The sequence below is a fragment of the Chrysoperla carnea genome, chromosome 5 (assembly GCF_905475395.1).
Source record: "Chrysoperla carnea chromosome 5, inChrCarn1.1, whole genome shotgun sequence".
NCBI classification, from domain to species: domain Eukaryota; kingdom Metazoa; phylum Arthropoda; class Insecta; order Neuroptera; family Chrysopidae; genus Chrysoperla; species Chrysoperla carnea.
Window position 1 is genome coordinate 32,470,714 of NC_058341.1, and position 14,120 is coordinate 32,484,833.

Sequence of the window (14,120 nt, forward strand, 5' to 3'; positions counted from 1 at the left end):
AAGGATATGTTTTTTTTAGTGAACTATATTAAAATAAACAAACAATTTACTGAGTTAATTGTTGAAATACCATGCATAGACAGTGTTAATTACTCTATCACATTACACACATACATAACTGATATTCCCATATAATACATACTATATAATTTATGCCTAATTTGCGCACTAACGGGTAAACAGTGATGTTTACGAAAAAATGTTTCAAACAAAAGTTGTTTAATTTTTGATAAGGAACAATTTTTACATTTAAACTTTTGTTCTATTTCTAACGGTTTACAAGATGGGTCCTACGAACCCAAGACCTAATTGACCTATGATGCTCATTTACGAACTCGACCTCACTTTTTACGTCCTGAGTACGCTGTAAAAATTTCAGCTCGATATCTTTTTTTGTTTTTGAGTTATCGTGTCCACAGACGGACGGACGGACAACCGGAAATGAACTAATTAGGTGATTTTATGAACATCTATAGCAAAATTTTGTGCGTAGCATCAATATTTTTAAGCGTTACAAACTTGGGACTAAACTTAGTATACCTTGCATATTACATTTATGCATGGTATAATAATCAAACGTTTGTGTACTATGATTAAAAAAAATATTTCAGATTTTATGATAAATATATGATGTTATGTAGTTTTAATTTTTATCATCGTTAAACTTTCCGTTGATAATTACACGTAAATTAAAATGTTAAAGAAACCCGCGAAACAAAATCAGGTCTGATGTATTCGTGTGTGGAACCCTGAACTTGAGCTTTAAATAACTAAGAATACTCTCTATTAAAGTACCTTACAAAAAAATTCAAAATCGGTTCATCCGTTTAAGAACTGCAATGCCACAAACAGACACACAACTACTCAGATACACATACACGTTAAATTTATAACACCCGCCTTTGTTAGTCGGGGGCTAAAAACTAATTCCAAAAAGAGCAATGCTGCTATCAAGCCTTTATTTTATAAAGACATGCTTTATATTAAAGGGGCTTAAAACTGGTTTAATATCAACAAAAAAGGTAATAAATTATAATTTAAGAAACTAAAAAATCATGCTTTATTATACCAAAAATTAGATCAAAATTGTAATGATAAATTCAAAGCGTGGGGTGTTTTCTACATTAGTCTTTAAATTAGCTTATATTTCAAGATCATATTATTAAAGTAATAATGTTAGGAGCTATCCTGTTGATTCTGGTCAGGATAATAGGATTATATTATAAAATTATTGTATTGTCATGTGACCTTGATATGTGTTCAAATTTAAAGTTAATGGGACAATTAGAATAGGGCAGTAGTAATAGTTTAAATTTGACTTCTAAAATTTTAAACTTTGAGATTTCAAATGCATTCCCTACCTTGTTTTACATCGTTTGAAATGCGTAAATTACTCTCTTCAATCATGATTAAAAAAATTAAAATTGATCGATTAGTTCTTAAGATGTACTACACATAAGATATAATTCATACCTTCCAGTGGCTGGAGTTGAAGGGATGAAATCTAAAATTCTCTAGGTACCATTTTGGAACTTCACCAACAAAAATCACACCAGGTCAAGAGTTATTAAGGGGGGATAATTTTGAAATGAACAATAAGCGTTGTGATAAAAACGTGCTGAACTTCCGCCAATGTGATATTTGAATTTTATACTAAAATTTCGTACCAAAAAGGCACATTTAGTCATGCTACGTGTTACTCCTCTCGTTGTTTTCTTGATCTATTTTAAGATAGTTTATTACGGGTAAAATAAAAAAACCAAATGCTTTATAATCAAATCAAATAAATAAAAATATAATTTAATCATAATTTAGTCTTATAAATTAAGTATCTTATTAATATTAAGCTATTATACTAATTAATATTAGGCTATTTCTTTCGTTTCCTTCGCTGCAGAATTTTTCTTGAATAAGCTGGAAACTGAAAAAAGAACAAAAAAACTAATATACATTGAAATTCAAATACCTTCAATAAATGAGTAAGTTAATAACATTATATTTCACTAGGTACTAAGATAATGACTGAATTATTTGAATAATGCTTATTCTTTGAATGAAGAGAATAGGTAAAGCTGATTCTTACAACTCCAATTTAGGTTTTACTTAAAAGAAGAAGATTATATTTTAGAACAAACAAAAAATAATATTTGAATAGTTTGAATATTCCCCACGATGAAACAATAAACCTTTTTACGATAAAAATTATTTATTATATTTATTTTTATTATGGAATATATTTTCACACTTTTACTTTTTTCTTTAATCTTATCATATTCCATGTATGGGCAAATGGGACTTAGAGAAGTCCCTCGGTCTCCTTACTTAAAATACGAGCAAGACAGTGACAACCTAACCAATGACCTAAAATACGTGTAAGACACAGAGACAACATTTTTTTTTTCTACCTATCTCATTACAATTAGAGAAACTGAGATAGGTAGAAGAGTCGTATACCTGTCTCGCTTCCTCCTCTATGAGCAATGCAGACTAGGATAAAGAGACACACAATAAAGTTTATGGCACACAATAAAGTTATAAAAATCGCCCATACCTGCGGCATATTGTATTCCCATAAGATCTTTTGAAGTAAGCTACCCACCCAACCACGTTTTTCAGAGATTGGATGCCATCATAGACAGGTAATAATATATGATTCGAACTTATAATACTCTTGTTTTAAAGCCGTGGGTCAAAACGGATAAAATGTTATTAATAAATTCTTACCTGCTTTTATTATTACACCATCAATTACAGCAAAAGGGTACTCAAAACACAATACCCAAATTATAGCAATAATTGTACTCAAACATGCGGTACTAAAGAATGATTGCAACTGCAATAGAAAACAATAGTTATTTTTCAAGAATTTGATAATTTAAACCAATTTTTACTTACGATTCTGAATTCATTAAATATTATTGGAATTCTAACAGTTCCTCGATCATAATTTTGAACTGGTACATGGATTAAATATAACGAATATGTAAGTTTTGCGAAAAATTGAAATACTGACAGAGATAAAATCCAATTAACTGGACCTGAATTGCATAAAAATAAAATTAATTATAAATGTTTAAAATAAATTTAAAAAAACCGTGTTAGTAAAAAATTTATGGCTATTTTTCGAAATCCCCAAATTTATTTATAGATAAAATTCAACACTTATCTATTGTGAACACAAAGGTTCTTTTCAAATAAAGACGAAAGAAATTATGCATGTTTGGGACGTACAATCGAAGGCAAAAGTAGTGAAATCTAAAAATACGTGAATGAATACATTCTGCAGCATTCCACAACGTAAATAAACAGTTCATATGCGTATAAGTGACAGAGATAGCCTCTTATTTCTGTATGTACTACACCTGTTTGTATAGTATACACTAATTTATTTATCGAGCATAAACCGGATATTCGATTTGAAAATTTGTTCTTATCAATCGTTAAGAAAAATGAATGTTAATAGAATTTCACAAAATTCCCAAACATTTTAAAAGAAAATTTCAAAATCAATACAAACCACCATATCCGTGGATACACGCAAATACTATCCAACTTAACCCTAGAGCCCACACACTTCTATGAAATCCAATATATAAACTATTGTACAATCGACTGGGAACAAAATCGCCATTTACTATTGGCCAATTTCCAAAAACAATAAATAACATAACTGCTCCTGTAAGTATCCACATTATTGTTACTTCAACCTGAAAAAACAAAAAATAACAAAATAATGATTGGAATTGTGATTGTTAAGGAAACATTTACCCTGTTTAATCGAAATTTTTTATGTTTCGTTTGAAATAAAACATAACCTGCAGCTAAACCTATGATCCACGGCCCAGCTCTTGTATGAAGTTGAGCATAGTATATTCGAAACCAATTATCAACTTGACCTCTGGAAGTATATCAACATAATTTTTGTTTACGTTAGCCTAATTTTATATAATATACTAAAATAGTCATTTTAGCTCAAATGCTGCCAAGTTTTAATTCTTAGTCAAAGATCCGACTTCTTCCATCTAAAAAACCTAAAGGTATTAGATTCGTGATTATAAAAACTAGACAATAAACCTTTAAAAATTAGAAAACTTCCTCTCCCTTTTTGTAGAAGGGTAAATTCACCCCAAAAAATCTAGTGATTTTAGATAACCATAAGAATATGCCATGTGCATTATAATGGTAAAAATAATAAAAATTAACTTATAAAAGGTTTATTATCTAGTGTTGAGTGAAGCTCAAATCCACTTTTTTAGATGCTGCAACGATCAAAATGGACCAAAAGTGTCATTAAGATTGTTTTCATTAAACTTTAAGACATAAAAAAGGGTGTTTTTCCACACTTCTAAATGAAAAAGGACCCTTTACATTTTTATTGTAAAGATTTGTTGGTTTTGATTTTTTTATCGCTGAAAACAAAGTAGCCAGATGTGTAGTAAATAGGACTGAGACCTACTTTAAATGGGTTTGTTAATTGATTGAGCCTGTTGCATAGATAAAAAAGCTTTTGAAAATTCCTGTAATTTCCCCTCGAAAACTTCTAGCACAGTTACATGTAAGAATAGCTCCTATCAAGAACACCACCTCAATTATATAACGTGCCACCATAAAATTAATTCCCTTTCTCTACCAAGATCAGAATTAAAATTTGTCACGCAGTAGCATTTATATTCAAAGTTGACAAACACTAACCCGCTAGCTGGAATTTCATAATGCCATGCAACCACTGTAGGACTGATTATAGATAAGATTGCAAGACATCCTAATAAATATGATGTAATTTTTGGCCATTTACCAATAGGTATTAATATCAATGGAGACAAAATGTATAACTGCATATCGACTGATAAATACCATGATTGTCCAACGCACTAAAATGCAAATTTCAAAATTGAATGTCTTCAAAAAGTTGTTTGATTGTGGTTTTAAAATTTGTACGATGGATGGAACTTACATTTTTGTCAGGATTTACATAGTTCTGAATATATAACAAACTTGACCACCAATATGCTTGGCAATCAGTTTGAAGTCGATGATTGGCTTCTTCCCAATTCGGTCCAGTACCAATTTTATTGTATAATGTTAAATATACTATTACTATAGCTGCATAAGCAGGTGTTAACCTACGAAAAATTAATAGATTAAAATTAAGTCAGTTTTTGAAGCAAGTTTCTGATAGAATCTAAATTTGGACGAACTTTTGAACACAGTGATCAAATCTTATGCTCATCTAGATAAAATTTCAGTCACGTGTATTTTTTAAAATATTTACTCACTTACCTGAGATAACGATGAATGTAGAAGATTGGGATATTAAACGGAATTTTTTTAACTTGTGATTTCAGAAATCCATACATTAAAAGTAACCCACTTAGAAAAAAGAATGAATCTACTGAAATAGAAGCTGATATTGTGCTCATGGCGTTAAAGGATTTTGTCCACTAAAACGATAAAATAATTAATTAAAGATATTATTCAAGAAATCAGCCAAGTTTTAATTCTTGGATAATCTTATGAATGTGAAATTGAATTAATTTGTCCCTGATACGATTTGAAAGTCACAGAATTGAGTATCTGACAGCAATATGGCTTGCGAATTTCTTTAACTAAAACTTTCACGTAAGAGTGTTATTAGAGAAAATAAATATAAAGAATACAGTAGATGGTTAGATAAAATAAGTACTAATCATCAATATTTTATATACTTGAGAAAATTTTGAAAAGAAAATAATCTGGGTAGTACTGCCCAGTTTTAAATATTTATTTACAATCAATTCGCATGCTATCAACTAGCGTGAAACTGTTTTGAACTGAAAATTTTGTTAAAGAATTCTCTTAAATATACAATGTTGTAAAAAAATTTATTTAAAAGCGGTTTTCCAGATAAGAATTGTTAAATTAACAATTGAATTTCAATCACTGAGATTGTATTCTTTTACTCTATCGATCTGAAATTTGTATATCCTATAGGTTTTCATATTCTACCTGTCCTGGGTACTTTAATTTTTCAAAAATCCTATTAATTTTCTCAATTTTCATTTTTTACACCCAAAAAATTAGAAAGTGTTACGCCCATCAAAGAATGTTTCATATTTGTATATAATAGTCTTTTTTTTTTTTTTTTATACTGTATGTTTAACTAATAATGTCATATATACAGTGTGAGAAGGTTAAATCACATGATAATAGTCTTAAAAATAGATTATATATACCTCCAAGAGATGCTTCGAATTAAACAACGTGCTACTTGAATATCGCATAATTTCATGACCGTGAATAATCCATATGATACTCATTACACGAATTCCATTCAAACAGGGCAATTGATCTGGATGATTATTTATTTTGATCAATTTTTGAAAGTTTGTGTAACATGAAAATGCAACAGTTATAGGGAATCTTGGATCTTAAAAAGTAAAATTTTGATTAGATATATAATATATATACTTTTTAAATTAATTGACTTTCGTTACCTTTTTTAACATGGTGCAGAAAAACATCATATATTGTACTTAGAAGAACAATACAGGCTAAGGCTATGGCAAATGCTCTAAAAAATAAAAATAGTTATTGTGTAAATAATAATTCAGAAATTACATGTTTCTTAGAATTATAATAAAAAATCGGTACGATCGAATTTCTAGTTTTTCTATCGTTTAGTGAATCTAATTTATTGTTAAGTTTAATTAATAAAGCCTCCAGGGATATGAAAGGGGTGGAAGATAAGTTTTTTTTCAGTCTTGACTGTCTATGTTGCTTGTGTTGTGTAGGGGATGGTGGTATAAGGAAGGTGGAAGCCTTTACTCGGTTGTCTTAAAGTTAAAAATTTTCGACTGAAGTGGGCGGATAAGTTTGATAATAATTTTGATCTGGTATTCGTTTATTTTTTATAATTATTAAATTTAAATTTAAATCACTATACTTACATGATGGTCCAATCGCCACCATCAAGTTTTGGTTGAGATTCAATCGATTGACAATACTCTTCTTTTACTGTAAAATTAAGACCTTTTCCATTACTATTTAAGTGAGTTTCCACGTCTTTTGCTGTGCAACCATGAGGCACACAAATTGCCCATCGTTGAGAAAAATCAGGCGGTGGGCGTCCGAAATTCTAAATCAATTTAAATAAAATTTTAAAAATAATGAAATGATTGTAATTGGCATTTTAATTTATAAAGAGATGTAGATAATGATTGACATATTATATTAAATTATAACCATTTAACATAAAGCGAATAATAAAATGGTAAGGCAAACGAATCAAGTGTACCATCGAAATGATTATTTTGAAAATGTGAAACAGTGCAAAACTGTTTTTACAAGCTTTTATTTAACTTGTAATCTTTGATTTACTTTAAGATATTTAAAACTTTAAGGGTTGATTTAAGTGACCAGAAACATCCCTATGAACATGTCAATAGTTTCATATTGGTTATATTTAAAAAATATTTAATTCGTATATCATATGTGGTCCACTCGTATATCGAAAATTAAAATATACGTTCAAATAATAAGTGTCTGCACATGCTGATCTAATGTACTCACCACGGGAAAATTATTTAAAGCTTTGGTAAATTTCTGTTGCTGTTCATATGCATTTTGGGACAGAATTGATGAAATTTTCAATTTTGTAAGGCAATACTTTCCCTTAATTTGTTTTTTCTCGTAATTTACACCTAAACACTCATCAAATGCTCCAAAATCAACCAAGTTCCCTTGTAAAACTCCAGGTTGAAATTTTGATGAAGCATCTATCACTGAAAAAATAAATAGATATGTATTAAATCAATGATTGATTATTCGTAGCTTACCCATGAATATATAAAACTATGCACTAAATAACCTTTGCCTTCTTCCTTCGGCACTATGTTTCTATATACAACAAACAGAAGCCATACCTCTTTTGCTCTTTTAGAATTCTCAATCCATCCCCACAGTTTTCTGCCTCATAATCTACCAACATTTCTTCTTAATTTCTTTCTCCCCAATATACCCTCTTAATTCATATTGATGATCAAATCTCACTTTTCTCGCTAGTAGAGTACATAGTATGGGTATTTTAAGTAATCATACTTTTCTTTTTAAAAGCTTAAAACATGCTTTGTAAAACAATTAATCGTACAAGGTAGCTCCTTCAGAATTCAATACAAGTAATAAAATTGTTCAATACGAAATTTTTTTTGAATCCCTGTAAGGGTCTATTTTCAGACAAAAAAGCACCCTATTTTGACTCCCAGGGATCGAACTATTACCAAATGTTACCAAATCGGTACGATACGATTGTTTAGCCGAGAAAATCAAGCAGAAACTCCAGGTAGAGCTGGTAAGATCATAGAAGTTCATTTTTTGTCTATATTGTATTGCATCTAAAAATTTGAGTCTTTTAGTCTCTTTATTAAGAGGAAACTAATTGTTTTTTCTAATTACCAGCTTGATACAATTCCTCGATATTGATAAGAAGAAATCGATACGTAAAACCTTAATAATAAATTGAAAATATTACTTACTGTCTTTTGCCCATGCATTTTTAGGTAATGCACTAGATAATAAACTTCTGTAATATATATCACTTTGTTTCCTACAAACATCACTTAACTCAGTATCCGATTGAAGCGAGTAAAATTTCATAACAGTATTTACATCACTCAAGGATGCAATAGATTTATTTACATTATAAATTAATAAAAAGAATGAAATTGTAATTAGTTTGATTGGAACAATCGACATTGTTGCTGATAATATATAATAATATAGGTAAGTAATAAATACCTTTGATTTTAAAATAATAATGTTCTTATATTGATTTTTAAACATGTACCGAGTATGATAAAAACCACACCGCAAGGATTTTGTAAGTGATTTAAGAGAAACAAAGGCTAAAAATCTCTGGATAAAATTTAAAGTTGAAAATAAAAATTTAAACTTACTTCAAGATTGTTTCTCTTACAATCGAAAAATTTTTGCAGAAATACATATATTCCACCTTCCAAATATCGGTCGGTTTTTTGCTAGTTACTTGAAAAGAATAAGAACGAAGAATATTGACAAAATAACCTAAAATGGAAGGAACATCATTATTGAATTATTTCCCGTTTATTTCCTAATTTTCAAAATTAACCATTGAAAACTTTGGAACCATGTTCCTTCTCACGCTTTTCTTACATTCTTAGTTAACAATGATAATTCGAGTCGGAGAATTGTCCCAAACAACCAACGCGAGTTTACAAAAAAATAAAGAACTTGAAACTAAAGAACTAAAAAGGTCTTTATTGATAGATTTTTATTACGGGAGCGCTAATTTATAGAACTGAAAACGGGAGCAAAATTTCTTAATCTGTTTCTGGTTCCATCTATCGGATAATATTACCGAATTCAAAAATACAATGTGACACAGAATCTCATAAATGGTAACAGGTCAAGATATATGTATTTATCTTGGTATGAATATATGTAGTATCTATGTGTCTATGTAACGGACTCGTTGAACGTGACATTTATCCACTACAAAACGTCGGTCTGAATTGAAACAATACAATAATTTAATAAGTTTACATGATTATCCTGATCAGGATCAACAGGATTAACGATTTCCATATGTGAAGATATGTACATTTATTTGCGCTTCCACCATATTTATACTGAATTTTTGATGAATAAATAATAGTTTACAAAAACTAAAAACACGCTTTTGCTATTAGTTGACCTAAAATGTAGAAAATAATTTCAGTAGGTTCGTGGGTGGGTTGCTTTTTAAGATATTTTATAATGACTTTACTTTCAACAACATCTGTCTTAATAATTCGCAACATTCTGATTCTTTATGTATCACACAATATTCTTGTTTCTTTTAAATTTTTCACACCGAATTTCAAGAAAATCAGTTCAGCTTTAGCTATTTTAGACGTGAAAGTCAATCAGTCAGAAAAATACTGCTAGGCAAGCAGACATACTTACTTTTATAATTTTAATATTTGCATAATGTCATGATGTCGGTTGCGCTCTTATACGTATCTTGAAAGGTAAAAGAGAATTGAATTATTATAGTAAAAATTTTAAAACTCAGATACATTTTTTGCCTACGGATTCAAGAAAAGAATTAATTACTATCAATATTTGATTGGCTATTCATTCAAGGAATTTGTAAATTCTGATAAGTGATTGCCAAATACTTAATTATAATAATTCAACATAGACTGATTTTGGTTATCCTATAATTGGCTATCTTTTTAATTCACAGATATTTCGAATACTCCGAGCTCCTACTTTAAAAGTTAAAAAGAATGAAAATGAAAAAAAAAAAAAAACTTGGGTGAAATAATATTCTGGAAAATGAAATAATTTTGATTTGAAAAACAAAAAGTAAGAGAAATTAAAAATATTCCTAGAAATTCTTTTATTGAGACGAATTCAGTGCTCGATTGGCAGTTGGTGAAGAAAAGAACTTCATAATGAAATAAATTGATCCATAGAATTTCTCACAAAAACGTTCTTTTAAAATAATAAAAATTTAAATAAAATTATACCGTTTTTAAAAGAAAATTTTCTTTTTTTGAAAAAAGAAACATCTTTTGTTGGATATTGCTTTGATTTTAAACTCAATATATTGAACTATATTGTAGGGGCCACCCTACATGTCTAAATTGTTTAATAACTATTGATAGAGGAGTTATGTCATCGATTCATAATATTATCTGTCAATTTTAAAAGACAAAACTTAAATATAAATATACTTAAATAATTTAGTCAATACTAATACATATATGCTTGTTTATAATTAAATAGTTATTTAATATAAATCTATTTTTGGAATTGACTTATATTTTGATTTTTATTGTCAGATATCAACTGAGGACATTTTATAGTTTACTTATGATTGAAAAAATTGATTAAATTTTCTAATTAAATAATTATCAAACACTTTTTTAATCAAATTTTTTAATATTTCATAGCCAGAATCGCACTGAATTATTTTTTCATTCACCTAGTTGATTAAATCATTAAAAATATTTATTAAAGGCAATAAATTCAAAATACTTTTTAACGCGCTTAATTTAGAAATTTTACTTGTAACTAAAAAACAATGTAATAACCAGTTGTTGATAAACTACGTTTAAATAGTTTATTTGTTTGCAGTTAAGTTTTAAACTAATTTTTCTTCTAACATGTATATTTTTTTCTGCGTAGGTAACTACAGTATAAACTAATGGACCCATTATAGCAAAGTTAAAAACCTGAAAATTGAAAATTAGAGTTAATAGTGACATAATTATGAATAAAAGTAATATTAATTAATTTTGGGACAGATAAGGTAAGTTGTAACAAATATCGTTGAAACACAAAAGTGAAATTTCAATAACTCAGGGAATGTTCTATTATGTAACAATGGCCATTTTCCTAGGATAAACTTGAAAAACTATTACTAATAAATTAAAACCATGATTTTAAATGTTTCCTTGAAAAGAAAATTTGATCAAGCGGAAATCGCCTTCTATAATATATGTTTAAAATGATCGTTTTCATAGTTTCTATTTATCTTTTTATCAAAAATTAAGTCGATTATTTGAAGATTTTGGAGAAAGTTTCTTGAATAAGATAACAATTAATGCCATTTGCGTAAAGTAAAAGTGTAAAGTCAAGTAAAAGGCCTTTCAAATAAAATCAGGACTCGCAACTTCTTTTATTTTTTCTGCTTATTTTCACCTTTTGTAAAGTTGGATTTTAGTTTTTAGATCTGTTTTTTCAAGTAATGTCTTCATAGACTGTAAAAATAGTAACATAATTGTCTGTCTCATTTTATTGCTTATGTCTCAAAGTATTCTAATGTTGATTAAATTGGACGGGAATTAACGATTGGATTGCGTGAAGGACATATCAAAATATTTGTTTACAATTTTTTAAGCTCACAATTTTAATTGGTCACGGTATTCATTTTCATATTTTCGATTGCCAGAAACTTCCAATACATGAATCGTCATGCTTTCTTACAAAATTAAGTCCGTATTTTGACTCCTTTACCTCTTGCAGTTCGAATAACCATCGTTTATCGACAGAGATCATTTAGTAATTATGGCAGAGCCGCCTGGAAATGGAAAATGAATTTTTCATTATTTGTAAGCCACGAAGATCCCCTCAGCTTCGATACTTATGAAAACTGATATACTTTACAACCCCTTCCGATGCCGAAACCGGAGATCACATCAACTAAGTAAACTTTCATGGGCACTATTACCTTACATGTAATTTTCGTTTTAAATTTGATATTTAATAATTACAAATATGATATTCATATTAAAATCTCTTTATTGTGTATAATAGACACATTTTAGCCGAATACTTAAATAAGTTTGTTTATTAACCATGTCTGACTGGGATATTAAAATGTTCTAATGATACATCATTAAATTTTACCAAAACAATGTTTATTATTATTGTTATTAATTGTAATATTAGACAACGTTTGTGTACGAAAAAGTACATACACCTTGTCTAATATTTGTTTCGGTACTAGACAAAGAGAGAACAAAAAATTATTAGTTCGATTTTTTTACAACAATATTTTGTTTGATGCTTTGTTTATCAACACCAACTGTACGCTATTCAGTAACAAAAAAGTACCAACCGCTAGAAAATTTGATTTTATGTTTTAACATGGTAGTTCGTTTATATTTTCTTGGATCAAAAAAATAATTTACTATAAGCTGAATTTTGGGCACACCTATATTTTGATAGTACAAATGTTGCCTCAAAAGTCACACATGTGTTAAGTAGTATTTAATCGATAATTTAATGAAAAAACTGTATAATAGACGAGGTCAATCGTGAATCAGATTCTATCATGCGGCTTTTTCCATAATTATCTATTAAATACTACTTAAATAAATATAAATATTGACCCAGCACTGAAGTACGTTAAGCAGAACGCAACACCCTCTATTTCAAAAACGGTTCAACAATAGAAGGCAGAAGAAACGAGATATTAACAAAAAACTGATTTTCAAGACCTTTGACCTGTATATCTACGACGCGCACGTGTGACCATATGTGAATTTTGAGACAACATTTGTACTATCAAAATAGAGGTTTGTACAAAAATTCATCTTATTACGTTAGATTGCGAAGTGAAACCAGAAGATGATTGAGTACATAGCGGCTCAAACAACGTGCTATACCACAAATACATGATAATAGACATATAGATACGCTCTTAATTTTACAATTATTATCTTTTCTGTTATAGGTTATCATGTATTGCTTAGCGAATGTTTTAAGGAAGTCAAACTTTATATAAGCTCACTTAAGTAAGCTCCAAAAATCTTATTGAAAATGATTTGTGTATTTTCACTATATCAATAGCATTTTTTTTTCTACAGATCAAAGCAAATTATGTATTAAGTATTATATATATATATATATTATAATAAAATTATAGAGAGTTTTCCTATATGCGTTCATCGCTGGAAATCGGCTAAAGCTATCAAGATGCGTTTCTAATTGCTTTTGTAATTAGTCACTGGTTGAGAACCCTAAAATTTATTAAGAAAAGACCAGTTAAAATCTTGTAGGTAATTAATTATATGAAGTTAGGATATCTTTTTAGTTTCTCTTGTGTTATTTGCAATGGAGGGGGTAAGATAGCCCGAAGCCAGACTCACCAACTTTTTTGTAAAATAGATGTTTGCTGTAACTGTACCTACATATTACGAGCATTCTTCTACATAGTGTGACATGTTACATTTTAGATTGTATTAAAATTAAAGTTCAAGAAGTAATTGATAATCAAATTTAAAAAATTTATATGTTAAATAAAAAAGGATAGACTTGCACACAGGATGGTAGAGAATAAAGTATATCGTGGAAGGTATAAAAAAAACTGCCTTGCTTTCATTGCATTAGAAGGCGAAGTCGCGGGCTTCGGCTAGTAATATATATTAAAGAAAAAAAAGATATTTACCTATAAAGAATATATTAGCGTACTTGCTTTAGTAAAAGCTATTATAATGTAAAACCCACAGATAAAGGTTTTTAATTCATTTTTTTTCTTCCTATGAACAAACGTCACAAGTAAGAATATGCTTACATTATTAGTAAAAAGCAGAACAAAACAAAATATAGTTAAA

The 14,120-nt window shown here is 28.7% G+C and overlaps 1 protein-coding gene across 1 annotated transcript; it reads right to left on the reverse strand.

Annotated features, from left to right (window-relative positions):
* Nucleotides 1–1,827: 1,827 nt before the first annotated feature.
* LOC123299657 (nose resistant to fluoxetine protein 6-like) lies at nt 1,828–8,756 on the reverse strand. The gene is made up of 13 exons (XM_044881939.1): nt 8,511–8,756; nt 7,549–7,760; nt 6,927–7,114; nt 6,474–6,550; nt 6,213–6,406; nt 5,281–5,441; nt 4,955–5,123; nt 4,693–4,871; nt 3,769–3,898; nt 3,518–3,707; nt 2,896–3,038; nt 2,725–2,833; nt 1,828–1,921 (listed from the first exon to the last, which is right to left on the reverse strand). Exons 1-13 carry the CDS (start codon nt 8,728–8,730, stop codon nt 1,866–1,868), a joined length of 2,028 nt encoding a protein of 675 aa, XP_044737874.1. The 5' UTR covers nt 8,731–8,756; the 3' UTR covers nt 1,828–1,865.
* Nucleotides 8,757–14,120: the final 5,364 nt, after the last annotated feature.

Bases quoted from the DNA above. Each gene is read 5' to 3' on its own strand.
- LOC123299657 (XM_044881939.1), bottom strand. From the start codon at position 8,730: ATGTCGATTGTTCCAATCAAACTAATTACAATTTCATTCTTTTTATTA. The intron at 5,442-6,212 runs GTATATATAATC...TTATCGTTTTAG, and splicing joins ATTCGAAGCATCTCTTGGAG to TGGACAAAATCCTTTAACGC. The intron at 2,834-2,895 runs GTAAGTAAAAAT...TTTCTATTGCAG, and splicing joins TATTTAATGAATTCAGAATC to TTGCAATCATTCTTTAGTAC.